At 52.2% G+C, this 27,002-nt stretch overlaps 3 protein-coding genes across 3 annotated transcripts; 1 reads left to right on the top strand and 2 right to left on the bottom strand.

The window, feature by feature from the left end:
• Positions 1–309: 309 nt before the first annotated feature.
• Cope (COPI coat complex subunit epsilon) lies at positions 310–9,937 on the bottom strand. The gene is made up of 10 exons (XM_051178070.1): positions 9,777–9,937; positions 7,632–7,694; positions 6,523–6,623; positions 5,631–5,783; positions 4,374–4,427; positions 3,823–3,904; positions 2,131–2,286; positions 1,300–1,368; positions 525–599; positions 310–440 (listed from the first exon to the last, which is right to left on the bottom strand). The coding sequence occupies exons 1-10, from the start codon at positions 9,900–9,902 to the stop codon at positions 393–395; spliced, it is 927 nt and encodes a 308-aa protein (XP_051034027.1). The 5' UTR covers positions 9,903–9,937; the 3' UTR covers positions 310–392.
• A 245-nt stretch (positions 9,938–10,182) lies between these two features.
• Positions 10,183–17,642, top strand: Ddx49 (DEAD-box helicase 49). The gene is made up of 13 exons (XM_051178068.1): positions 10,183–10,305; positions 11,294–11,417; positions 13,133–13,218; positions 13,301–13,422; positions 14,085–14,272; positions 14,370–14,510; positions 14,983–15,058; positions 15,442–15,518; positions 15,663–15,760; positions 16,244–16,318; positions 16,942–17,030; positions 17,118–17,189; positions 17,311–17,642. Exons 1-13 carry the CDS (start codon positions 10,191–10,193, stop codon positions 17,473–17,475), a joined length of 1,428 nt encoding a protein of 475 aa, XP_051034025.1. The 5' UTR covers positions 10,183–10,190; the 3' UTR covers positions 17,476–17,642.
• Positions 17,643–17,833: 191 nt separating this feature from the next.
• On the bottom strand, positions 17,834–26,656 carry Homer3 (homer scaffold protein 3). Its single transcript, XM_051178069.1, has 11 exons — positions 26,608–26,656; positions 26,223–26,380; positions 25,107–25,188; positions 24,871–25,027; positions 24,363–24,494; positions 21,339–21,446; positions 20,671–20,792; positions 19,837–19,993; positions 19,597–19,704; positions 19,412–19,498; positions 17,834–18,038 (listed from the first exon to the last, which is right to left on the bottom strand). The coding sequence occupies exons 3-11, from the start codon at positions 25,118–25,120 to the stop codon at positions 17,847–17,849; spliced, it is 1,077 nt and encodes a 358-aa protein (XP_051034026.1). The 5' UTR covers positions 25,121–25,188; positions 26,223–26,380; positions 26,608–26,656; the 3' UTR covers positions 17,834–17,846.
• Between the last annotated feature and the right edge of the window lie 346 nt (positions 26,657–27,002).

The following is a 27,002-nucleotide window of genomic DNA, read 5'->3' as shown; positions in this document are numbered from 1 at the left end:
GGGAACCGAACTTAGGTCCTCTTTAAGAGCAGAATGTGCTCTTAACCACTGACCTGCCTCTCCAGTCCCCCCTCTCTATTTTTGGAGGCAGGCTCTGTGGGCCTGCACCCATTTCCCTGCATGCTGACTGAGGCTACCTGTGGGTGCTTGTAGGGCTGGTGTGAGGACTGATGGCCATGGGACATGGAGATAGGGGTTGGGAGTATCCTACAGCCCAGAGTGAGGTGGGACCCTGGAATTCCTTCCTCCAAATCCTGGTCCCACACTCTGAGTGGCTGGAGTGAATGCCTTGTAGGTATCAGGCAGAGAGAAGATAGACAGACTTTATTGACAGATAAAGGAGTGAGGATGACATCTGGCACAGCGCTGGGGTCACCAGGGGCATCTCCACCTCAGGCGCTTGGCGCATACTGCAGTGCAAGGCGATCAAAATCATTCTCCTGCAGTGGGAGATCAGATGCCATGTGTGAGGGAGCACAGCCGTACCCCGCAGGACATCTCCCATCCCAGGAGTGACTGCTCACCTTGGCCTGGTACTCCTTGATGAAGGGATGGGTCCTGTGTGCATCCTTCAGCTGTGACAGGTATCGGTTTGTCACCTGAGGAGTGTGGGGTGAGATGAGTTAGCCAGATATGGGGATCCAAAAGCCACTCTGTCCTGCAGAGCAGGGTGGGGGCAAGGGAGGGAACCCACCACTCTCAACCCAGAGCTAGGCAGCACATAGTACACACTGCTGGGCTAGTCTCAGGTATAGAGCAGAGGCCCCAGGGATGGAGTGACCAGGATGGAGTGGGACACACTGGAGAGATGGGGTGATAAAGCTTTGTGAGCTAACATGGCCTACATTCTAGAGCAGTTCTCAACCCTAAAGCTGTGACCCTTTAATATGGTTCCTCATGTTGTGGTGACCTCATTGCTTTGCTACTCCATAACTGTAATTTTACTACTGTTATGAGTCATAATGAAAGTATCTGATATGTAACCCCTGTAAAAGGGTTGCTTAGCCACCAAGGGATCCCAACCCACACAGGTTCAGAACCAATGCTTTAGGATCTAGACCCAAGATGGCTCCAGCCCTGACCACTCAACACTGAGGACTGCCATTTGTCCTCAGTTGGGACAGCAAATAGATGCAGATGGCTCAGGGCTTAGTAGGACCTCTAAGAAAACTGCCCAACTTCCTCTTTCCCCCCCAAATGAAGCCACTGGACGCTGCCTCCCTGACCTCTAGAGGCCTGTCCTTGCTGTCCCTACCACCACCCTGAAGGGGCTTAGGCCTGTGTCATGCTACAACATACCTCAGGTGGCTTGCCTAGGTGCTGTGACAGTACAATGAGGTTGATGAGGGTCTCGGGGTGGCCACTGTCCTGGAAACAGATGGGGGATAGGTGGTCAGCAAACCCACGCCCTGGCCAACATCTGTCTAGGGCCAGAAAGCAACCAGCCTGAGCCACTGTAGAGAAGGTGGGAGTGGGGTCAAGCTGTCCAGAGTCCTTTCTTTACATTCCTGCTCAGCCTAGCCTGAATCTACCCTCCCAGCTTGAGGGGGCCACCCCATGAAGCCGCTGGTTAAATGTGATGACCCTCCTTCCACAGTTCTATCACCAGCCTTTACCATCCAGGCAGGGATGGGAGGCCAGCTCCAGGAGGAACTGCGGGGATGCTGTCAAGTCCCACAATACTGCAGCTGTGCTTAAAAATCCTCAAAGCCAGCCAGGTGGTGGTGGCACACACCTTTAATTCCAGCTCTTGGCAGAAACAGGTGATCTGAGTTTGAGGCCAGCCTGGTCTACACCTGAGTGCCAGCCTCATGAGTGCTGGGACTAAAGCTGTGTGCCACCACAGCCCAGTTGTGCTCTTTCATTTCAAGTAAGGCATGTCTCCCCAGCATCTGGACACCAAGAAACAAGGATTGCCAGGGTCTGGAATGCTCCCAAGTGAGTTGGGTGAAGGATCACTTTGGAGACCTCACAGTAGGCAGCAGAGGGGGCAGTAGGTCTAGAGATGAATCAGGTAACCCACAGTTTCAGTCTTGTAACTTGCTATCGCTGGGGTTTTCCACTTGTTTAGGGTAGAGTAGGTGACAGGGTGCTGGTATACCCGTGCTGGTTCTGGCATGCCCCACCCACCTTGTCCAGTGCCTCCTGCAGCACACCCTCAGCAGTCTCCCAGCGGCCCTGTGCTGAGTGGCAGGCTGCCTGGCCATTGAGCAGCAGCAGCGTGGGTGAGCACTTGTCAGCCAGCTCCTGGAAGATGTAGTAGGCCTCCTGTAGCTTCTCACCACCCTGTGGGGACACCTATGTCACTACTGGTCATCTCCTTGGCCCTGAATGTTCAACATAGCTCAGGGTGAGTCACTCTGAGACCAGCTCAGGCTCAGACCCCCTCCTCCCTCCCTGCAGACAGCCCCATGTAGAGGGGCGTGGAGCATACATGGGCACCTTAAGGGTCCAACCACTGCTGGATCCTATGGGAAAGGGGCTCCAGGGATGTGGTGTATGTGATGGGACCACAGGGACACAGGACTTATCAGAGGTGGTATCTGCCATGTGATTACTGTCAGAGTTGGCCCCTTGTTCAGACATAAAGACCAGAGTCTGATCTCCCTGTGTACATCCCCACCCCAAATACACATTTGTGGACTTGTGAACACAACAAATATATATGTATGAATACAGCCCAAACCCTGCCTACCTATAGGGTCAACTCAGGCCCACCACATGCACCCTATGATGCCCTGTCTAAAAACAAAAATTTTTATTTTTGCTTTTCTTTTTTTTTCCCTTTTTTTCAAGACAGGGTTTCTCTGTGTAGTCCTGGTTGTCCTGGAACTCACTCTGTAGACCAGGCTGGCCTGGAACTCATAGAGGCACTTGCTACTACTCTTTAAAAGGACCCATTTCCAGCACCCACTGGGCACCTCACAACTACTTATAACTCCAGCTGTGAGGGATTTGACACCCTCTTCTGGCCTCTTTGGGTACTACATGTATATGCCCATACATAGATAACAACAAAGGGGCAAGGAGATGGACCAAGCATGGGGACCAATATAAGGGTGATGGAGGCAGGGAGTTCAGGAGTTCGAAACCATCTTCAATATGGCCAATTTGATGCCAGCCTGGACTATATGAGACCTATGTTTAAAACACAGCAAAACAGCCAGGTGGTGGTGCACGCCTTTAATCCCAGCACTTGGGAGAGAGCTCATGGCTAGCTTGATCTACAGAGCAAGTTCCAGAATAGCCTCCATAGTTACACAAAGAAAACCTGTCTTGAAAAACCAAAACCAAAACAAAACAAAAAACCTATTGCAAAACACAGAATCCCTCAAAGGTAAATTTAAATAAAAATAAATCAGCACAGTGGTACAGCACTTGCCAAGCATGAGTAATTGAGTAAGGCCCTGGGTTTCATGCCAATCCCAACCAAACAAACCCAACTGAAAATAAGGAAAGTGAACTCCCAGAGGCTCACTTCCACCCCTGAGGAGGGCTGCATGAGGCTCCCTTGTAAAGGGCTATGGACAAAAGCTCAGGAAAGGAGGCCAAGCCCAGGAACCAGAACAGGGCAGCTGCCAGGAGGCAGGGCAGTATGGGCTGAGGATGGCCAGCTTGGCACCAGCTCAGTTAAAGGAACCCTGTGAGCAGGGTGAAGCTGCCCCAAACCTAGGCATCCTGGAGAGCAGGCCAGCTGCCCAGCTGGGACCACTTCCTCCAGTGTCTGCAAGGCTCTGTCACTAGGCTGCAGGTGAGGCAGGGATGAATAGAGGGATGCAGCCACACTTCTTATTCCCCAGCTCCCAATGCCTGCAGACTTACCACAGCCAGGCTGACCCAGGCAGTGGCTAGCTGGGTGAGAGTGGCGTCCTCATCTTGATCCTGCATCTTCTTTAGCTCTTTCCTAGGACACAGGAGACAAGGTGCTGAGCAGCCTGGGGACAGATCTTGGCATGCTTTCCTGCCAGTCTGTGTCCAGCTGACATGGAGTAGATATGGCTGGCCCACCTGTTGCCCCACATGGTGAGGAATCCAGAAAGATGCTTCCTGGGGAAGAGCTCAGCTGTGCTGTGCCAGGGTAAGTTCCAGGCTTCCTGCACACTTGGGAGCTGCTACTCCACTCCCAGCAACAAATCCCTCCCCTAAAAAGCATCAAGAACTGTGACAGGATGTCACATGTTCTGTGCAGAGCCTCCCAGTACCCTGCAAGATAGCTTCCACCCCTAGCTTTGCAGACAGAAACAGGCAGAGCACCTAGGCCCTTGTCCCTAGCAAAGGACTCCAGGGAGAGGATATGTAAAGGACAGTGTGTCATTTGTATGGAGCAGAAACAAGGAGAGGCTGCAGGGAAGCTGGTCCTGGCTGTGGCTCACCGAGCTAGGTCCAGCCTGTCCAGCTTGAGGAGGATCTGAATCGTCATGGCCATGCTGTGGACAGAGCAAAGACAGAGTGGTCAGCAGGTGACAGCTAGGAAGGGACAGTGATCTTGGGTCCTCTCATGGGTGGGGTCTGAGGTTTTGGGACAGGGCTTGATGAACTGTTCCCAAAGGAAACACTCCCACTTTCCAGTGAGCTCATGAGGCCTGAGGTCTCCCTGCAGCTCTGTAGAGGCCAGACTTGTAATTAGAAACCCTGCTGACTGCACTTCCAAGGCAAGCAGAGGGGCCCAGACCTTCCCCTGCCTCTGTGCAGGGCAACTGCACATAGCACTGCTGATGCTGGCCCCAGAGCACCTTCACCTGTCCCTCATCAGCCTATCTTAGCTCCTGGGGAGACAGGTGACTCATGTGGCCACTTGTCCCTTGTTTTCTGGTAGAAAGGGTCCAGCCCTACGTCTGTCTCTATTCTCCTACTTTTCCTCCAGTTCCAAGATGGAACCTGTGATCATCCTACCCTTGTTTTCTTTAAGACAGGACTCCATGTAGCCTAAACTAGACTCAAATATGAGATTAGCTGGGGTTGACTTTGAATTTCAGATGCTCCTTCCTCTACCTCCAAGTGCTGGGATAAGAGCCAAATGCCTGAACAAACTCTCTCACTATGTTGTTCAGGCTAGCCTCCAAATGCCAATGCATCTGTGAGATAAATCTGATAAGTTTGATCCCTAGGACCCATATGGGGTAAAAAAAAACAACTCCCACATATTATCCACTGGTCTACAACACACACATACACTGGTACATGTAACCTGTTCCCAAATAAAATATATATATATATATATATATATGTACACACACACACACACACACACACACACACACACACACACACACACAGATAAAAGCCTTGCTCCGCCTCCCTCAGCTTTCTAGGAGCTGGGGTGTTGGTTATATGCCTGGACTCCTTGTCCCTATTTCTTTTTCTTTTTTTAATTTTCATTTTTTAATAATTTTAAATTTGTTCTCAGATAATTTATACATGATATAACATATTTTGATTATATTCCTCTCTAACTCATCCCTCTGTGGTCCTTTAGCTCAGCCACCTCCTAGTTCTCTTTTCTGTGTTTTGCGTGTATATGTGTGTATGTATGTAATCAGAAAACAACCTGTAGGAGTCATGGCTACACTGGGCCCCAGTGAGACCCTGTCTCAGAAAAACTAGAAGGGAACAGACTCCAGGCCACTCACCACTCGAGGCTGTCACCCTGGTGCAGGGTGCGCAGGGCTGCATCCGGATTCTGGTCATGGAAGTAGACGGAGGCAGCCATGAGCAGGAAAGTGGTATTGGTCACATCCACACTCTTGCTCATCTCACGGTCCAGCTCCACCACAATGGCATCCCTGTGAGATATGGCTAATCAGTGAGGCTAAGGCAGGAGTCAGCCTCAGCCCTGTGACTGTGAGGGACCCCATTCTTCAAGAGTACAGAGCAGGTATGTCAGCATGCCAATGCGCAGCAGTGCAGCAGTGGCCCAGCCATCCCTACAGAGTGCCAGGCTACCTTAACATGCCACGTCAGTGCCTAGCCTCTGATGCATTGAGTCACACATTCTCATGCAGATGGCAAAACAGATTGAGAGGTGGGAGTAGGTACTCCAGGCCCGCTGGTAAGTCTGTATGTGACAGCTGAGAAACTGATCACAACATGTCAACCTCTGGGGGGATAGGAAGCCCAAAGGCCTCCGTGCCAGGGTCTTGTACAGAGCACAGGCAGGCCTGGTTGCTGCTGAAGCAGGGAGAACAGACTGGAATCTGGGTGTAGCCAACCAGGCAGCTAGGAAGGGACATTGTTCTTGGGTCCTCTCATGGGTGGGGGTCTGAGGTTCTGGGACAGGGCTTGATGGACTGTTCCCAAAGCCCCCACATCCTTTTCTGTGCTAGTAATGAAAGCCAAGGCCACATGCAGGTTGAACAGTCAATACTCAGCTACACCCCTAGCCCTGCAAAGTGACATGCAGCAGCTCTGTCACTACCTTCACTGACAGGTTGGGGAAATGGAGACCCCAGGAAGTGAAGGGGTAGAAGGACACCTCACCCTCCCTCTGCTGGTGGAGCAGACCCTACCCTAGCCAGGCCTTACCTCCGGTTCTCAGTGGCAAGGTAGTCAGCAAACATGCGCACAGCCTGGAGCTCTGGGGCCGAGGAGGTCTTGATCTCGTCCAGGACCACACCATACTTCCTCTATGGTCACAGGTACACATCAGCTCTCCCCACCCACCACCAGCACTACCAACACACTGCCCACGCCAGCAGTGTCACTTGCACCAGCAGCAGGCAGCAACATTGCCAGGTGTGCCTTCGCCTGTCATACCCAGCTGGGAACATGATGTTGGCAGAATGGGGACAGCAGGGTATCTCCACCTTCCCCTCACCTGGAAGGGCCTGCTCCTGATACCTATGGCTACTTCTGCAACCAGCCTGTCCTTTTCTTACTCAGGCTACTGGCAGACTTGCAGAAATTTCCCTGCCTCAGCCTTCCAAGTGCTAGGGATGTGTCACCACACTCTGTTGGAGTCATACCTGGCTTTTCTCTAACACACACAGAGGAGTGTAGGATAGGATGGGGCTGGTGGCCACATCATGTGCTGAGGCAGGGGGAGTTCTATATGTCAAATACCACTCCTAGGCATCTGAGCCCTGCCCTGGGCCAGAGTGAAGAAGAGAGCTTTTCAGAGGTCACGAGAAATAAGTACTCTGAGCAGGGTCTTGCTGTGTGTTGTGGTACTTGGGATGGTAGTATAGACTCCAACTCACATGGGTAGCCCAGGCTACCCTCAAACCTGAGCTCCTCCTGCCTCTGTCTCCCAAGCGCTGGGTGACAGGTCTGTGCCACCCTACATAGCCTGGGGTTGCTTTTTGAATGTGAAAATAAACCTCACTGTTTTATGTGGGTAATGATGAAGTCAGACATAGTGGCACAGGGGAGGTAGAGGGCCCAGAGGTTACCCTGGGCTACATAGTGAAAGGCCAGCCTGCACTATGTGAGATGACTGCCAAGCCAAATGATCCGAGTTTCAGCCTCAGGACCCACACAATGGAAGGAGAGAATGGAGTGCAGCAAGTTGTCTTCTGACCACACATACCTACCCTTCCTCATGAGGAGGAACCCTGACACAGGCCCCTTGCCTGGCTGCCCACAGTTTTCCTGCAGAGTGCTCTGTGCCCCTCCCCAGGCCAGCCCACACTAACCTGTGCGATGTATGCTCTATACAGGAAGACATCCCTCTCCACTTCCCTCTCGGAACTGGACAGCTGTGGGGAGATGGATAGAGTAAGCTGGGGTACCCAGTCTAACTAACTCTGGGTCTCAGCTGGAATCCAGGAGACCCACAAGCCCCAAGGAAGCCTCCAGAGGGCACACGGTATGAAAAACTTGTTATCTCAACCCATGTGAGTTGGAAGCTATACTACCATTCCAAGTACCACAGTGCGCAGCAAGGCTACAATTGCACTAGCCACATTGCATGTTCCAACCCCTCTGCATGTAGAAAAGCCCCACACACAGCTCAGCTGGGCTTTTTTTCATTTTATTATTTTATTATTTGGGGAGCTTTAAGGTTTCATGTAAACCAGGCTGGCCTCAAACTTCCTATGTAGCCAAGAACAACTTTGAACATTATATCTTCCTGCTTCTGCATCTTGCACGCTGGGATGACAGGTATGCATTACCATGCCTGGGGTTCCAGCACCCAGGAGGCTGAGGCAGAAGGATTCTAATTAGTTCAAGGTCAGCCTGGACTCTAACTTAGTGAAGGAATTTTCTGGGAATAAAGAGTCAAGGCTTGTAGAGCCTGTTGTGAAGGAGACAGGAGGCTTTGGAAGGAGGGAGGCAACTGAGAGTGGCTGACTTTTCTGAAGCTGAAGGCCTGTATATTTTGCAGAAGGGAGTGCCTGAATGAACCCCAGAGACATAGGCTGCGGAGCCACAAGATAGCAGAGATGTTGAGTATGTGCAGGTCTTAGATTCTATCCCCAGCATTTCAAGAAACAGAGGAAAAGACAGACAGAAGCAAAGGCAAAAGGCTAGATGCACTGAAGTGTTTGACACACAGGCCAGGCCATTCTGTGGTAAGTGGATACATACATTAATTTTAGACAGAGAGCCCAGGATGGCTCTACCGATCCTCGTGCCCCAGCCTCTGGAGTAGCTGAGACCACACACCCTGAGGGGTCCTAGTCACCACAGAGTGTCCAGCAGTCTAGCAACTAGCAGCTCTCATAGGGCCTGAAGCTGAAGCAGGGAGAGACCCTGGCCTGAGCCACCACAATCCTAGTGCCTCCTTACTAGAAAGGAACAGATGTGTGATGTGGCCACATGTGGTCTGAAGGTTCTAGAAGGGCTGCTGAAAGGTGTTCTGGGAACTCAGCTGAAGAATGTGGATGAACTACAAGACACCCTGATGGGTAAGTTCCCAGATGGGAACTAGGATGGCTGGTGTCTGAGACAGGGCTGTGGAGGGGCTGGCTGATGGTAGGTGTAAAAGGGAGGAGATAAGAGAGGAAGCGACGATCAGTACTGGGCACGGACACACAGAGGAAGAAATAAGGAAAGGAAGGAAGATGCCAGTATCCAGAGGGTCGCTGAGGTGGCTTGCTGGGCCAGTGACTGGTGACTTCACATACTAAACATGTATTGTACCACATTCCTAGAGTTCAGAGTCCAGAATCAGGAACTTAACCACATAAGTCCTAAAGAGCAGAGACACAGAGGAAACTGACAGCAAACACAGGGCTTCTAAGCATGACTGGACCCCACATCTGCTGTTCTGAGATGGAAGGAAAGCCACGAGGTAGAGAGAACCTTCTAGAAGCTTAGGGAGTCATCAGCCAATGCATAATTACTGGGGAGGCTAAGAAGTGGAGAACCTGAACAAGGCAGAGTCCACAAACTCTGATATATTAGCTAAGTAAGAACAATGCTGCAAGCATTCCACCGGATCCAAGGCCCCAGCCCCTCACTGCCCTGGAACGCCAGGCTGTTTTTACACTCAAAACGGCCAAGCCTAAGACCACTACTTTCCATAACTCATCCTCCTGTCATTTTTTTACTGCCTGCTCTGCCTCTGTTGCCCAGGCTAATGTTCCTAGAAAGCTTGGTTCTCTGCCAACTTTATCTCCCACTGAACCCAGCAGGAGCGCAGAGTGATGAATGTGTGACTGGGTAACTTATCAACAACACTCAGCTGGCCGGACGGTGGTGGCGCACGCCTTCAATCCCAGCACTCGGGAGGCAGAAACAGGTGGATAAATTCAGACAGTAAGTTCAAAACAAGCCTTTGCTATAAGAGAAAGCGCGTCCGCCCAGAGCCGGAAGCAGCCACGCCCGCCGCCCACCTTCACTCGCTGTGCCTCGTTGATGCACTGCTGATAGCTGCCGATGTAGAAAGCGTTCTTCACATCGAACAGCTCGTCTACCTCTCCGGAGCCGCCAGAGGACGCGCCGGGAGCCGGAGGAGCCATGTCACCACCACTGTACACACTTCCTCTTTCTGGGAGACACGTAGGCCGGAAGCAGGGCCCCGCCGCCAGGAATTGTGGGGAACATAATCCTACTGAACCAATCGGCGGTGTGGAAACTGAAGCCGCGTGATTCAAATCCTCCTGGGAATTGTAGTTCAGATCCAGTCAGGAGGCGAGAAGGCGCAAGCAGAAAACGCCCATAAAGCGGTCGATTGGCTGAGGGACTCGGTGGACGTGACGCTTTTTATCAGCGCGCCGGATGTAGTCTTTTCTGCGCCGGTCTTGAATATGGCGGGGTTCGCTGGTCTCGGGCTGTCATCGTGGCTCATGGAACAATGTCGGCAGCTGGGGTTGAAGCAGCCCACGCCGGTGCAGCTCGGTTGTATCCCAGCCATTCTGGAAGGTGAGTACTCTCCTCTCTTCTAGTGCCTTTGTCTTCTCTTCCTTAGCCCTCACTTGGGTCCCACGTGTCAGAGTCGGCTTTGGTTGTTTCAGGGACCTCCCCCCCCCCCCCACACACACACAGCATTGACGTTTAGGCTGCTACTAACTCCTGTCCATTGTCATATAGGCAATGGAATTTTCGTAGTGCCCAAGCACAGGAAGATTTTGGGTGAATTAGTCCAGGTCACTGCAAAAATAGGGTAGACCTGGTGGTCTTTTTGACTTAGTACAAAGAAACGGGAGCCGTCAAACTCCAGGTAAAACTCAGGGCGCCGGGTTTGTGTCAGTGCTCTTCGTCCCAGTTCACTTTTGCCATTAAAGAGACATCCTTGGAGCCAGGTGTGGTAACCGGTGGAAGTAGGATATTTCTCAGTGATGTAGCAAGTTCCAGACCAGCCTGGGCTACTTCAAACCTTGTTTCAAAGAAGTAATCATAATAATTATTGGAAATTAAACAGTAACAAACTCAAGAAACTAGTGAAAATGGAACAGTTTTTAATATCATCGCATTCTGCAGAAAGGGTGCCAGCATACAGAAAAGACAAAAATGGCTGGTGTGCTGATTTTCAGCAAGTTTTTGAAGCTTTTCCCCACATCTGGAGAAATTCATAACCTTTTCTTCCATAAGCCAGCAGGACTTGTCCTCTTCCCAGATTTCCCATCCCATTGGTTTATCCCAAACCTTATCTAATGAATAGTTTGGAGCTTGAGGCTGCCGCCCTTTTCTGACACAAACACCTGTAATTCTCCATCACTTAGAATTCTAAGTTAATCAGCGACCAACTAGGGGGGAAGAGGGGCCCAGCACCTCCTGCTCATCTGTGCCTTTGAGGAACTCATACTGAAAAGAGACCATAACCATCTGTTCCTTACAATAGTGAGTGAATGACCAATGAACCAATTGTGGCCCCTGCTTCACATTGATAACTGCTTTGCTGTCTGCCCAGGTAGAGATTGCTTGGGCTGTGCAAAGACAGGAAGTGGCAAGACGGCTGCCTTTGTACTTCCCATCTTGCAGAAGCTGTCTGAGGACCCTTATGGCATCTTCTGCCTGGTCCTGACACCTACCAGGTGAGCCCCCAGCACACCCCTTGAATGTGACTAATCTGGCGGCTTTCTTGAAGCAAGCACCTTGACCTTGAGCTGCTTTCCTTGTAAGGAGTCTTTCTGTCCCTCCAGCCATCTCCCAGATAATGACACAGAGACTTATTATGAAAGCTCAGCCTATAACTTAGGCTTGTTTCCAACTGGCTCTTATAACTTAAATTAACCCATTTGTATTACCTGTATTCTATTACGTGCCACCATCTCTCTTACATCTTGCACCTTTTGTTTCCTGTCTCCTTGTTTCTTCTAGATTCTCCTCTTCTGTTCTCTCCCCAGAAATCCCGCCTATACCACCTGCCTTGCTATTGGTCGTTCAGCTTTTTAATTATACTAATCACAGCAATATATCTTCACATGCTATACAAATATCCCATAACATTTGTATGAAATGGGATAAGAATTGCTCCTTTTTACAGCTGGGCAATGGTGGTGCACACCTTTAACCCCAGATCTCTGGAACTCCCTCTGTAGACCTCTGCCTCCAGGTTCTGGGAGGCCACCACTGCCCAGCCTTCTTTTTTGTTTTTGTGAGTGTAGTATTCACAGTGGTCAGGAGAGGGTGTCAGATCCCTTGGAATTACATGCTGTTGTAAGCTTCCTAATGCGGGTACTGGGAACTGAACTCAAGTCCTCTTCAAGAGCAGTAACTTGCTCTGAACCATTGGGTCGTCTTTTGAACTCCTTTCCATCCCACCCCCACAGGGCCTCACTGTGTAATCCTGGCTGTCCTAGAACTCATTGTGTAGACCAGGATGACGCTGAACTCAAAAGAAACCCTCCCACCTGGGCCTCCCAAGTGCTGGGATTAAAGGTGTATGCCATTATATCCAGCCAAAGAGTTATTGGGTTTGTGCTTTATCTGTGCACCGGAAGAGGGCATCAAATCCCACCATATAGACACTTGTGAGCCACCATATGAGTGCTGGGGATTGAACTCAGGGCCTCCAGAAGACTGGCCTTTGCCCTTACCCTTAACTACTGAGCCTTTTCTCCACTTCCATCTTATTTTTTTGAGACAGGGTTTCTCTCACTGAAACTAGGGCTCATTAATTGGCTAGGCTGGCTGGCCAGAAAGCCCCAGCCATCCTCCTGTCTCATTGTCCTTCCTCACCTCACTGAGGTGAGAGATATGGCCTCATGCTGAGCTTTTACAGGGGCTCTGCTTATCTGAACTCAGGTCCTTGCCCTTATGTGTTTGTAAGCACATGCCATGCACACATGGAAGTCAGAGGACCGCCTGCAGGAATCAGTTCTTACCCTCCACCATGTGGGTCCTGGGGATGGGATTTGGGATGTTAGCTTGTATCTTACCCGCTGAGCTGTGGTGCCAATCCCCCTTGAACTGATTTTGAGGAGCCTGGGGAAGGAGAAAGGATGGGGACCGGCACAGGTGCTCACTGATGTGGGCAGAATAAGGGAGTCCACAAGCCCGAAATAAAGGAATAGCAAATATTTATTTGGGGAACACTTAACAATGTAAAGGCAGAGAGCCCTCGGCTTCTGCCCAAAGGCATTGGAAGATGTGATCTGATCTGCACACAGCCCTGTCCTTCCGCCTTCAGGTTGTCATGGAGGCAGGCAAGCCCCAAAGCATGACTTGCTCCTTGTCCCAAAAGGCATTGGCTAAACTGATTAAAATCCTACAACACACTAACCCAACTGGTCCTTCTCATCCACAGGGAGCTGGCCTACCAGATTGCTGAGCAGTTCCGGGTGCTGGGGAAGCCCCTCGGCCTGAAGGACTGCATCATCGTCGGCGGCATGGGTATAGGGGCTGAGAAGATGGGGCTGGCCATGGGGTCCCTTCTGATCCCACCCACCCAGCCTCACCTCTCCCTCCATTCCAGACATGGTGGCACAGGCCCTGGAGCTGTCTCGGAAGCCACATGTAGTGATTGCCACTCCTGGGCGCCTGGCTGATCATCTGCGCAGCTCCAATATGTTGAACATGAAAAAGATCCGATTCCTGGTAAGCCACTGGTGCTCCCCTTGGGCCTGGAGCCGAAACCACTGGGAAACACACCGTATCCATCCTCTTTTCTTTCCTTTTCCATTTCCCTTTCCCCTTTCCCTCCTTTTCCTGTCCTGTCCTCTCTTCCCCTCCCCTTCCATCCCCTTCCTTTTCCTCTTCTCCTTTCCCCTTCCCTCCCCTTTTGTTTGAGGCAGGGTCTCTCTATGTAGTCCCAGCTGTCCTGGAACTCTCTGTATAGATGTGGGCATCTGTGCTCTGCTGACATTTATTCTTCACAGTTCACTGGGCAAAGGGCTAGAAATAAAGACAGGGGCCACCTAGGCATATTGGCTCTTATCCCAATACTCAGGAGGTGGAGGCAGAAGGGTCTTTATGAGTTTGAGGCCAGGCTGGTCTACATAGTAAGTTCCAGGACAGCCAGAGCTACCCATTGAGGCCCTGCTTCATACAACAAAAAGCCCAATAGAGACAAGGCATATAGAAAGGGGGCTCCCTAGAGGGCTTGCAGAGTAGGTGACATGGACCTGAGGCCTGGGACAGTGTTCTGGAACACAATGCATAGTCCTTGAAAGTCAGGTGTGCTGGGCTTAGGGCAGGTCCTGGGTTGTATCTGCAGCTCTTGAACTGCTCCAGCCCCATCTCCCACCCCTCTGGTGCAGGTGATGGATGAGGCTGACCGGTTACTGGAGCAAGGTTGCACTGACTTCACTGCAGACCTGGAGACCATCCTGGCAGCCATTCCAGCACACAGGCAGACGCTGCTCTTCAGTGCCACACTGACTGACACACTCAAGGAGCTGCAGGGCCTGGCCACCAACCAGCCCTTCTTCTGGGAGGCACAGGCCCCGTGAGTCCTAAAGCTGGGTGGGTGGGTGAGGATCAGACCAGAGAGTTCAGACAGAAGGAGAAACTGAGGCTGTGCTGGTCTGCTCTTCCACCTCCAGGGTGCGCACAGTGGAGCAGCTTGACCAGAGATACCTGCTGGTGCCAGAGAAGGTGAAGGATGCCTACCTGGTGCACTTAGTCCAGACCTTCCAAGACCAGCTGGAGGACTGCTCCATCATCATCTTCACCAATACCTGCAAGTAAGTGCGAAGCTCCCTCATGTGAAGGTGAAGCTAGACCAGGCCTGGCCTGCTGCTGCTGCTGGTGCATAATTCCAACACCCGGAAGCACGCAGATCTGTGAGTTAGAGGCCAATCTAGTCTGAGTTCCAGGCCAGCCAGAGCAACACAGTGAGCCCTTGACTCAAACCAAACAAAAATCTCAAAATAGCTGTTGGCTGTGTTAGCTTGAGTCAATTAGAAGGGCAGAGATGGGAGGGTCTGTGTCTGTGCACAGAAGAGGAAGTGTTATCTGCGGAGCGGAGCTGAGTGGCCATCAGGCTCAGCTTTGAGCACTATTCTGGAAGTCAGTACTACTGTTGGGGCTGGTCCTCGTTGGTTTTAGTTTTGAGAAGCACAGCAGACCTATTGTTTCTTCAACCCCTAGGCCACCTGAGTGATGTCCCAGTGGGTCCCAGTGACAGGACATTCACAACCATTCTTTTCCCACCAGGACCTGTCAGATCCTTTGTATGATGCTTCGGAAGCTCAGTTTCCCTACAGTGGCACTGCACTCCATGATGAAGCAGGTGATCCCTAGTCTCACATGCCACCACTCAGGCTGGGCATAGGGCTCAGTTGGTGGAGACCCTGGGTTCCATCCCCAACCACATAGACCACATACTTTATATGCTTATTGTAGCTATACCTGGACTCCTCGCCATCTTAGGCTAATGGAGATCACAGAGATCTGCCTGCCTCTGCTTCCCAAGTCCTGGGAATGCACCACCACTGCCCAGCTTGACCCTGTCTTTAAAAAAAAAAAAAAAAGATATCACAGCTAAGTGGTGCTGCACCCTCTTCCCATGTCACCCTGTTGTCCCATTTGGCTTTGGGACTACCTCTTCCCTGGTCTCTGCCTTGTCCTATCTCCTTCCATCTGCTCATAAACCTTCCCCTACTTATGGCACAGAAAGAACGCTTTGCAGCCCTGGCCAAGTTCAAGTCCAGCATGTACCGGATTCTTATTGCCACTGATGTGGCCTCGAGGTGAGCAGGCCTAGTATAGCATGCCTGTCCTCCTGTGGCCTGAACCACAGTGAGGACAGGGAGCAGAGCTGGACATGGGGAAGGATGAGGGTCAGCATTGGTCTCCCTACTTGGACTCCCCAGCTGAGTGCTTCATACCTCCAGGGGCCTGGATATCCCCACTGTGCAGGTTGTCATCAACCACAACACCCCTGGGCTCCCCAAGATCTACATCCACCGAGTTGGTCGAACAGCCCGTGCAGGTGAGCAGAGCCAGGTATGGGAGGCTCTAGCTGCAGCAAAAGACATGGAGAGCTCAGGTCTGTCCTTGAGCAGACTCAGTGGGGGGTCTTCCCACCTATCTCCAGCCTGGCACCTCACTGGGGTGTGGCCCAGGGACCAATCTGCTTTGCTATTTCCTGATGCTATAACCCAGAGAGACAGGATTGCTGAGCTGGGTGGGTCCTCTGTGGCCTTAGGGAATTCTGTGGAGAAGCCTGTCTGAGGTTCACAGGCCTGTCAGCTAGGGCAGCAGAGCTAAAAAGAGAAAGCCTCATGGGAGGCCATCTTAGCAGATCTGTACTCCAGTTCCCACATACAGACCCCACCATGGGTGGAGCCCTAGTCCTCTGAACTGGTCCCTCCCCACCACATTCTTGTTCTGAGTGTCTGAGGATCCTGGAGGTGACCAGCTGGGATGAGCCCCTTCGTGGGGCCCAGGTCCTATAATATGCATATCCTCGCAGGGCGACAGGGACAGGCCATCACACTGGTGACACAGTATGACATCCACCTGTTGCATGCCATCGAGGAGCAGATCAGTAAGTGGGTAGGGTCCACGGGTGGAACTGCCCAAGGCTGGGAGATCGCTTCCCTGCCTGGGCCACCTTAAGAACTTTAAACAGTGTAGAGTACTGTTACTGGCGCCCAGCCAGAACTACAACAAAACCTGCACACAGGCCCACCAGCCCTGAAGTGCATATGTAGATGGGAGGGAAGCCAGGACTTGAGGTCTCAGGCATGGCTAGTAGCCCTCCCCACATGTTAACAGCCACTGAGACAACCATCTGGACCCTGAAACACACTCCCTGAGCTCCCTGGGTTTAGGCTGCAGTGGCTAGAAGTTCTGCATCAGCCTCCCAGGGCGCTGGGCTCATAGGCACCCATCTCAGCCCAGTCACTTGCTCATTCTGTTTATTCATTCATTTATTTGAGACAGATCTTGCTCCACAGAGCTGGCCTGGAACTCACAGTGATCCCCCTGCCTCTGTCTCCCCAGTGCTTTGACAGGCATGTGCCACCAAGTTTGGCTTAATTTTGCTTCTTTTAAATGTCATTGGTCCAAATATGGTTGGACCCAGACATCCAGAACTGGGGGTGCAAAAAGCCAGTGGCACAGCCCAAGTCAGTGTTGCCCATCTGGCTCTCCCACCCTGTTCCGCAGAGAAGCCGCTGCAGGAACTGGTGGTAGAGGAGGCTGAGGTCCTGAACATCCTCACGCAGGTCAATGTGGTGCGAAGACAGTGTGAAATCGTGAGTGTGGCCACTGGGGTGTGCACAGGGCTGGCTATAAAGCAGGACTCTTTGCAGTCCTGCCCTGACCTGTGCCCTCTCTGGTAGAAACTGGAGGCTTCGCATTTCGATGAAAAGAAGGAGATCAACAAGCGGAAGCAGCTGATCCTGGAGGGGAAGGTGGAGAGAGGGGGCCTGGAGGGGGAGGGCTGGACTTGGGGGATGGGTGGGCTGGGCTTGGGGGATGGGAGCAGTTCCCTAGGAAGCTGCAGGCTCCCACCTCAGCCACTTCCTTCCTCAGGACCCTGACCTGGAGGCCAAGCGCAAGGCGGAGCTGGCCAAGATCAAGCAACAGAACAAGCATTTCAAGGAGAAGGTGGGGCAGACACTTCGGCGACAGAAAGCGAGTACAGTGGGTCGAAGGCCTCGGCCTCCAGCACAGACCCAGGCCGAGGCACAGACCTGAGTGTGATCCTGTCACTGCTAGTCTCCTGGGTGGGCTGCAGAAGACCTCAGTAAACACTCTGAACCTGTCAGTCTGAGTTGAGAATGGGGCAGAATGGGTGCAGGGCTGTGGGTCTCTGGTTTCCAAAGCCTCTCTCTGTTGCCCTTGGGGATGACCGCTGTGACCCTCCCTTAGATTCCTGGGATGTAGGGCGGCAGCAGCCAGCAACAGAGGTGCCAGCAATGCCACGTGCTTGTATAGCCACATATAAGTGTAATCTGGGTATCAGCGCCATCCATGGAAACTCTACACAGTGCAAAGCTCAGAGGCAGTGGTGGTCTCCTACCAGGGCACCTGGGGACCTCAGACCTACCCCCCCCCCCCCGGGCCAACTAGGGTGCCGCCTCTGCCAGGCGTGCCAGGCCCTCACGCAATTCGCTCAGCTCAAACAGCCGCACATCCAGCAGCTGCGCGGCCCGGCCCACTTCCACCCGTGCACGTTCCCGCTCTGCTCGCGCCTCCTCCAGGTTGCACTCCATGGCTCGCAGCTGCTGCTTCAATTCTGCATTCCGAGTCTCCAGGTCCTACAGGGGAAGGAAGGGTCATGGAGTCCGACAACCTGTGAAGATTCTGGTTGCCTGCCCTGCTGTGTCTGGCCCATGGCTCCCATGGGCTAGGAGATGACAACAGTCTTAAAAGCTTGAGGTGCCCAGCGTGAGTTCAGAGCCCAACAGCCACATAAAAAGCTGAGCATGGTTGGCATGCATTTGTAATCGCAGCACTCGGGAGACTGGCTGGCCTCCGCCTTCCCCAGCTCATAAGACCCTTTCTAAAAGTAAGATGAAGGGCTGGTGGTTCAGAGTATGAACTCCAGGGGATCTTGGTTCTCGTGTGAAACCACTTAACCATACATAACTCCCTAGGGGATCCAACTCTGACCTCTGAGGGAATCTGCATGAGTGTACAAACATACACAGAGAATTAAATTTTAAAAGTTGCGCCAGTGCCAAATGTGGTGGTGCACACCTTTGATCCCAGTTAGGTCTCATGAGAGAAACACTGTCAAAAACACCCCAGCCTGATGTTGGTGGCTTAGGCCTTTAATGCCAGCACCCTGGGAGGCAGAGGCAGGCAGATCTGTGTGAGTTTGAGGCCAGCCTGGTCTACAGATTGAGTACCAGGACAACCTCCAAAGTTATAGAGAAACCCTGTCTCGAATAACCAACAACAAGAAAATACCCAAGCTGAAGGTTTAAACCCCAGTACCCACATGGTAGAAGAACAGACTCCTAACCTCATGACCTCAGGAAAAAATACCAAAGACAGAAAGATTTTTAACAAAATGAGTAGTTTGTAATTAAAGAGGTAGTAAAGTGCCTACTATAACCTGAGGGTCCTGAATTCCAGTTCTCTTCCATGTGAAATTGGGGGCTCCAGGTACAGCCAGTTGCAGTAACCCCAAGGGTAGGAGAGCAGGCTCTCAGCACCCAGCCCAGGCAATTTGAGCTCCATGCTCAGATGGTTATCTCAAAGGATGAGATAGGGCAAAATTGAAGCTGCTGGGCTCCAGCCTCTGGCCTCATGTGCATGCAGACAAACCTGTATCCACATGGGAACGCCTGTATGTACACACTCATAAAAACCCAGTATGGACACAGAACAACCCCCCTGCAGGTCTTCTCATTGGGAATGCAATACTGTCTGCCAGGTGGGGCACCAGTTCTGGGTTCCTGGCCTCTAAACCATTGTACAAGCCTAACCCACAGCAAAGACAACAGGGACATTTCCCCCCAGGAATCTCTAGGGGATGATCTGCGTGCTTTCTTGGGTGAGGTCTCTGAAAGCTCCCCTGGGCCTCAGACTGCTCAAGTGTGGAGAGATGAGGATTGAGGCTAGTTTCTAAGGCTTCACAGCTTTGGGTAGATACTCCCATTCTACCTCAGGGGCCACAGCCAACCTGAACCTTCTGCTGTGTCTCCTCCCGCTCAGTGGTGTCAGGTGTTTCTGGTGTCCCAGAGCTCTGGTTCTTCAAAGTCTGGATCTCCTAGAGAGGAAAGGTCCCAGGTCTGCTCAGAATGCCCTGGATTCCCAGGGAGACGTGGGTAAGGGCAAGACCCTGGAGCTTGCTTGCCTCTGGCTCACCTGGTCCTTGGTCTGCACCCTAGCCTCCAGCTGCTCCACCGATGGGCTGGTTGCCTCCTCGCCCACCGGGACTGACTCTGCAGCAGCCTGGGCCTCCAGCTCCGCCACCTTTATGTATACAGGTACCTCAGTGGTCCTACCATCCTCTGACCCATGTGAGTCTCTCATGGTCTCAAGTCATTTTACAGCAAGAAATGACTTTGGAGACTGACAGGTCAGAAGGGATGTGGGGGTTCTTACCCGCTGTCTCAGGCGATCGGCTTCTGCACGCTGGACCTCCAGCTGCTGCCTCCATTGTGCAGCCGCGGCGTTGGCCTCGCGAAGGGCCCCTGCCAGCCTCTGGTTGCTGTCCTGTAGCGCAAAGAACTCAGCTTCCCACTGGACCTCGCCCACGGAGCTGCGGGGAAGACACTGGGCTGGGGACATGCGTGGTCAGAGAAGGTGGCATCTGGTGGAGGGCCTCCTGGGCTAGGAGCAGGGTCAAAACAACACTAAGCTAGAGAGTGGGGACCATGGCATGTGGAGCTGATACAGGAGGGTCCCCATAAGTTCGATGTCAGTCTAGGCTACATAATGAATTCCAGGGCTATACAGCGAGACCCTGCCTCCAAAAATTTTGGGAACTTATCCCTGCCACGTGATAGTCCAGGAGACTCATGGAATGGAGTGCAAATGTTGCCAGAGGGGCAGCCTCCTTTCCAGATGAGGCAGGACCCAATCGCCTCCTCCTTCCCAAGTCTGCAGCCCAGATTCCTACCCCACACCCCTGCCAACTGAATCTGCTGCACCCCACGGCCATCCAAGGCCCCATCCCATACCTACACCCCTTAACTACAGTCCTGACCCCAGCAATACCATGTCCCTTGCATCCTAGAGGTCTGTCCTGGGAATTACTTGGCGCAACCCTGGTGCTAGCCATGCCCCTTATAAGATGCCAGCCAAGACCCTGCACCCAGAAACACTACCCCTGCCACTCTAAAGCTCAGTTGTAGTCACAATACACCCCTCAGGCTTCTACCATGCCCATTAAGCAGGTTCCCCCATCACACCTGACCTGCAAACCCCACCGCTCACCCTTCCGACAGCATCTTCTTCAACCGCTCACGCTCTGTGGGTCCAGGGGCATCAGCACTTTGGCTGCGGAACAGCTTCTCCTCTCCTGGACCATTGGTGCTGACCAAGGGGCTCGGGGGAACCTGTGTATGGGAGCCAGGACTGAGTCAAGGTGGGCACTTGTTTCAGTCAAGGATACAGTAGGAGCTAAGGTTGATTGAGTTAAGGACTGGGGTCACTGGGGCATTAATTGAGATCAGGGAGTCTTAACTGACTATGAAGCATAGTGTGTCTTCCTTCCTCACCTTCCATAGCTCCCCAGGCCCCTGGATGGAGGAACCCCCACCCCCTCACCTGATTGAGTCTTCACTAAACCCTCAAGACCTGAACAACCTACAGAAACAGGGATCTGAACACTCAGAACTATTTCTCCTGGGCACAGAGACTTCAAACATTCCACATAAAATTGAGGCATGGGCTGGAGTATATGGCTTGGTAGGTCACCAAGCCTGATGCCCTGCTGAAAGGAGAGGACTGACTCCACAAATTGTTCTCAGATGTGTGCACACACATGCATAAGTGTAGGAAGGACATCAGCCAGCCTTAGACACCAGCACAATGCCATGACCCTGATATCACAAGCATATACAGCTGCCTCGGGAGTGTGGTGGGCATGGGGTCCAGCAGACCTGGTGGGATGCAAGGGCCAGGGCAGGACTAGTGAATTCTCCACCATCTTGAGATTTCTCCCGCGCCAGCCTGGCAGCTTCCTTCACCTCCTGAAACTTCTCAGCAAACTGAGGGTGAGACATGGGACAGTCAGAAAGCATTCCCCCACCTGCCACACCATCCCCATCTTCCACCTGCCCTGTCACTCTGCCTTCAGGGAGAGGTTGGAAAAGGTCAACCCGTGACCATCTTTCATGTCAGGGGTGACAGAGTGGGAGTGTATGGTGTGTTCCAGTGGTGACATTAAGGTTATGAGCCACACAGAAAGGGACTCCCTGTTCCTGTCAGGCTGGCTTGGAGTGGACAGCCTCAGGCTGGTGTCCATCTGCCCTTCACACCTCATAACACAGGAAAGGGCTTCCCCAGCCAGTTGAGAGTGTGGGCTCCTGCATACCTTCTCTTAAAGGGGTCATCTGACAACTAGTGCTGGTTCTGTGGTTATGATAATGCATTTTCTTTTTACTATAAAATAGGTTTGTTTTTTTTGTTTTTGTTTTTTTTTTTTTTCGAGATAGGGTTTCTCTGTGTAGCTTTGGAGCCTGTCCTGGAACTCACTCTATACACCAGGCTGGCCTCATATTCAGAGATCCACCTGCCTCTGCCTTCCAAGTGCTGGGATTAAAGGCATGCACCACCAATACCTGGCTTTAAAATAGTTTTCTTAGGGGCTGGAGAGATGGCTCAGCAGGTCTTCCAGAGGACCCAGTTCATTCAAAGCACCATGTGGTAGCTCATAGCTGTCTGTGACTCCAGTTGTAGGGGATCCGAAACCCTCACACAGACACCAATGCAGACAAAACACCAATGCACACAAAATTAAATTAATTTTCATGTATTAGAAATAATTTCTGGCCTGGCAGTGTTGGTGCATGCCTATAATCCCAGCACTTGGGAGGCAGAGACAGGTGGATCCCTGTGAGTTAAGGGACAGCCTGCCTCAAAAAATAAAAAACCAAATAAATAATTGAATATTTTGAGAAACTGCACCAGGTCAAATACCACCTGAAGCAACCAAACCACAACTGCCACGATTCCAGGGGATCCAGTGCCCTCTGCTGGCCTCTTGGGGCATCCACACATAGGCACAAACACATAACTTTCTTAAAAAATAAAAAGCCAAGCCAGGCAGTGGTGGCATACACCTTTAATCCCAGCACCGGGGAGGCAGAGGCAGGTGGATCTCTGTGAGGCTAGTGACATGGCTCAGTAAGCCTGGAATCCATAAGACCTGCATGGCATGAGGGAACTGACTCCCACAGGTAGTCCTTTGATTTCCACAGCACACCTGCATCCTCCCACATAACACAAAAATAATAAATAAATGTAATAAAAACTTTTAAAAGAAAACTTTTCATTTGTTTTTATTGCTTTTAATTGTATGTACATACATGCAAGTGCCCTTAGAAACAGGAGAACTCAAATTCCCCTCCTGGACTTACAGAAGGTTGTGAGCCCAGGTAGGTGCTGAGAACTAACTCAGTCCTGTGCCAGAGCAGCCAGTGCTCATAACTGAGGCCTCTCCTGCCCTGAGATGCACTCCTGCTGTCTAAGCACTTGATAGGTGCAGGCAGGCAGATTAGGAATTCAAGGTTAGCCTTAGCTATAATGTAAGTTTGAGACCAGCTTTGTCTACATAGCAAGTTCCAGATCAGCTAGGGCTACATACATATAGTGAGAACCCACTGCCAACAAAATAGAAAAATAAAGGAAGAAAATCATTCAAAAGCCAAGCAGTGGAGGCACATACCTTTAATCCCAGAATGAGGGAGGCAGAGGCAGGTAAAGGATTTCTGTGAGTTTGAGGCCAGCCTGTTCTATAAGAGCTACACAGAAAAACCCTATCTCAAAAAAAAAAAGAAAAAAAAAAAGTAATGGGGTGGTGCGGACCAAGGCCCAGGGGTTAAAAGGTGAAGCCCAAGGTTGCTCTTCCCCAACACCCACGATGACTCACAGCCACCTGGAACTGGCTCCAGGGGACCCAGCGCCCAATACTGGTCTCTGCAGGCATGGTGTCAACACATGCAAGCAAACCACTTATACACATAAAATATTAAATAAACAGAAAATCAAAAGCTGAGAGTGGTGGCTCATGCTTTTAGTCCCAGCACTGGGAGGCAGATGGATCTCTGAATTCAAGGGTAGCCTGGTCTACAGAGAGAATTCCATAAAAGGCAGGACTACACAGAGAAACCCTGTCTCAAAAAACAACAAAAGAAAACAAAATTTGGGGGTTGCAATATGGCTCAATGACCAGGTAGTGTGGGTACACACCTTTAATCCCAGGATTTGAGAGGCAGAGATAGACAGATTTCAATTAATTCAAGGCCAGCCTGGTTCCAGAATGAGTTCCAGGACAGTCTGTCTTGTGTCAAAAAACACCAAACCAAACCAAATCAAACCAAAACAAAACCAATATGGTTCAATGAAAGCAAAAGTGGTTGCTGTCCAGGCCTGATGATGGTTCCCAGAACCCACATGATGGACGAAGAGAACTAATCCCGGAGAATTTTCTGCCTTCTTCGGGTGTGTCCACACACATTCACACCCAAAACAAATAAGAAAGTAATATATGTTTATTGAAAAAATTAAGGGGGCTAGAGAGATGGCCCAGCAATAACGAGTGCTCCAAAAGAGGAGTTCAGTTCCCTGCACTTATATCAGGGTTCTCAGCCTGTAGCTTCAGCTCCAGGGATCGAGTGCCATCCTCTTACCTCTGCAGGCATCAGCACACAAATACACACAAACACAAGCAAAAATAAATCCTAAAAGTAGTGACGGCAGAAGCTGGAGAGAGAGGTACTCGAGGTGCTGCTAGGGCATGGGGATGTGCCTAGTCCATTTGATGCCCCTGAGAGGCACAAGGAGTGTGCAAAGTTGGAGAAGGATGGCAAATGAGCACACTACCCAGAGCACCCAAGGGATCTTGCAATCTGTGAACTACCCCAAGGGACATAATGTCAATCACTACCCATGTCCCCGCCCACCTGGGTCAGCTGCTGTTCAGAGGCAAAGCCTAGGCCATAGACAGTGTTGGCTCGACTGTCTGCCCACTGCCCGAACTTCTGCGAGGTTTTGGTGAAGGTCATGTTGGGGGTGACTGTGCTATTGATGATGGCCTGGGGGGGTAGGGAAAGCAAGATTCAAGGTCAGCAGGAGTGATAACCACCACCATGAGCAGCCAGCCTGACACCTGTCTCAGTAGAAGATCCCTAGCCAGAATCCCCCAGAGGCATAGCTTATGGACAGATCCCTGCCTAGGATTCCCCCAGTGAGAGGCTAGAGTAGAATTCTTAGCTCACTGAGGACTAGCATCCCCATCTTGACAATAATGATGAAAGTCTGAATACACTAGCCCCTCTCTGAGATCCCAGCACTGAGCTATTTCTGGAATGAGCCAGGTCCCAGGAAGGCTCATTGATCCCCATTCTACAAGTCACCCAGCCTGGCCCTGTGGCTTCATGTCCTGGTGCCCCCGCCGGGCCCTGCTCAGACCTTGGCACCCCCAATGCTGATGATGCGGTACACATTTCGAGTGGCATCGTAGAAATAGGACACAGTAAGTGCGTGCTTGCCAGCAGGGATCCAGTTCCGTTTGGTAGTGGGGTCAATCTGGAACACATGCGCCCTGGTGCTGAAGATTGGCTGTTCCCTGCAGGGGGAAGACAGAAGCTCTGCAGGGGGCTGGCCACCTAGAGGGCTAAGCCTGACCAGAGTGGGTGGGTGCTCACCTGGTTGTGGACATTGGTCAGGCTGGGAGGGGTGGCCTCTAAGGAGTACTCAGAGAGGTGATAGGAGCCACTTGTTTGGTCTCTGGGGAGAGAAGGTGCTTTTGTGAGAAAGGATCTAGGGGTGTTCAGGCTAAGTAGGTCCTCCAGGTGACTTCCTTCTCAAAAGCAGCAAGGAAGGAAAGTGACAGTATTGGGCAATCAGAGCAGTAGTATTTCCTACACCCACTCCAGACTTGCCTCAAGCTGGTTTTGAAATCACTATGTAACCAATATCATACTCACTGTCCAGGTAACCAGCCACCGGGAAAGTCTCCTCCCACAGGAACTGGGCATGAGACCAAGATCAATGACCAGGACATTTTATTCACCCTTTCCCATCCAACAGCCCCCAGAGGGTCTTGCATCAAAAAACGGGACAAAGCTGGATCAGTGGTGACAGCCAGTGGTTCCATCTACTCAGGAGGTCAAGGCAGTTAGAGCATACATCCTCGGAGTTCAAGGCCACCCCTGGACATCACCGCCCAAACCCCATCTCTGAGAATAAAAGTGGAGTACTTGCAGGGTCCTACCAGGGAACTCAGGACCCTCTGCTCCCACCAATGGACAGCTTAGCATACACCCCAAGGGCAAGGCCAAGTCGAGTCTCCAGTAAGCCCAGCCTATTTAAAAGGAAAAAATGAAAGTTTGTCATGGTGGCACATGTGGTCAACCCAGCAATGGGGAGGCAGTAGGCAATCGACTTATTCCAGTTCCCACTATGTGAACAAAGAACAAGACTGAGAGAAGAGGGCTTCCCGGCCTCAGGTGGATGCCAGCATCCATCACCTGAAGTTTTGGATACCCTCCTGAACTCCCGAAACTGCACCAGAGGGTACTGGAGGAGAGTCCTGCCAAAGCTAGGCCAGGATCCGGAGGTCAGGGTTCCCCCGTGCTGTCCTGGGCAGCGGCTGTTGTGTGGTCACGGAGTCTGAAACCAGAGCCCCCCATGCGGGGGAGGGGCGGCTCGAGTCGAGTTGGAGACGCGACTAGGATTGACGGAGATTGGGCAAAAAGGGTCCCCGAACCCGGTCGGGCCGCTCCTGCCGGGACTTGCTGAGATCGGGAAAAGTTACTCACCAAGTAGTCACGCGCCTCGGAGCGGCGGAGCAGGGGATCACAGCCGCGTGCGATGGGGCTCCTGACAGAAGCCCCGCGCCGGAATCCCACTTGGGACCAGTCCCCACCGGCGCCGAGGCAGCCCGTGCGCCCCAACTCCTGAAGCCGTCGACCTACAACTTTGTAAGCAGCAGAGCCTTCATCACCCAGGCCCGGGGCTGGGGGACCCAGTGTAGCTGCGCCCCGCGTCCCAGGACCCCAGCCTGCACCCCACCCTTCAGCCTGCACCCCTCAGCACCCGGGTCCCGTCGCACAGTCCGCAACTTTGGAAACAGTCTGCCCTCCTGAGCCCTCTACGCCCCCGCGCCCCTATCGTGCTTCGGAAGCTGGGGTCAATCCGGCTCACCCAGAGTCGCCGCCACCGCTGTCTTCGGCCCGCTTCCTCCGCGCGCCCCGCGCCACCCGCGCCTTTGTCTGCGCCGCCTCCCCGTCCCATCGCGGCCAGTCCCCTCGCCGCCCCGCCTCTGCCCAGCGCCCCCTGCCGGCAAGCGTCTGAGGGCGGGGAGGAGGGAGGAGACCCAGAGAAGGAAGAAGGGGAGGGCGGACTGGTGGGTGGGAGGGGGCTCCAGTGGGAGACTGCGGAGGAGGTTGGGGGAGGGGGACAAGAACCGCTGGGGAATGGAGCAGAGGGGGAAGAGGGGGGAGGGGTGGAGTGAAGGGGCAGAAGAAGGGGAGGGCACCAGGAGGTCAGGAGGAGGGACTCCTGGGAGCAAAGGGAGGGAACAGAAGAAGCGGTGATGA

Source organism: Phodopus roborovskii, unplaced genomic scaffold (genome assembly GCF_943737965.1).
Source record: "Phodopus roborovskii unplaced genomic scaffold, PHOROB, whole genome shotgun sequence".
NCBI lineage: Eukaryota > Metazoa > Chordata > Mammalia > Rodentia > Cricetidae > Phodopus > Phodopus roborovskii.
The sequence above is the reverse complement of the archived record's forward strand: the minus strand, read 5'-3'. Positions and strand labels throughout refer to the sequence as shown.

What these genes read in the sequence shown, in the direction of transcription:
- Homer3 (XM_051178069.1), bottom strand. An exon ending in AAGAAGATGCTGTCGGAAGG is followed by an intron (nt 19,994 to 20,670) that starts GTGAGCGGTGGG and finishes TCTTCCCCGCAG; the next exon opens with CTCCGTGGGCGAGGTCCAGT. An exon ending in GGGTGCAGACCAAGGACCAG is followed by an intron (nt 19,499 to 19,596) that starts GTGAGCCAGAGG and finishes TTTCCTCTCTAG; the next exon opens with GAGATCCAGACTTTGAAGAA.
- Ddx49 (XM_051178068.1), top strand. Translation starts at nt 10,191, where the DNA reads ATGGCGGGGTTCGCTGGTCTCGGGCTGTCATCGTGGCTCATGGAACAA. An exon ending in CTGGTCCTGACACCTACCAG is followed by an intron (nt 11,418 to 13,132) that starts GTGAGCCCCCAG and finishes TCTCATCCACAG; the next exon opens with GGAGCTGGCCTACCAGATTG. An exon ending in TGCGAAGACAGTGTGAAATC is followed by an intron (nt 17,031 to 17,117) that starts GTGAGTGTGGCC and finishes CCTCTCTGGTAG; the next exon opens with AAACTGGAGGCTTCGCATTT.
- Cope (XM_051178070.1), bottom strand. Translation starts at nt 9,902, where the DNA reads ATGGCTCCTCCGGCTCCCGGCGCGTCCTCTGGCGGCTCCGGAGAGGTA. An exon ending in CAGGGTGACAGCCTCGAGTG is followed by an intron (nt 4,428 to 5,630) that starts GTGAGTGGCCTG and finishes CTCTGTCCACAG; the next exon opens with CATGGCCATGACGATTCAGA. An exon ending in TGCAGGAGGCACTGGACAAG is followed by an intron (nt 1,369 to 2,130) that starts GTGGGTGGGGCA and finishes ATCTGTTTCCAG; the next exon opens with GACAGTGGCCACCCCGAGAC.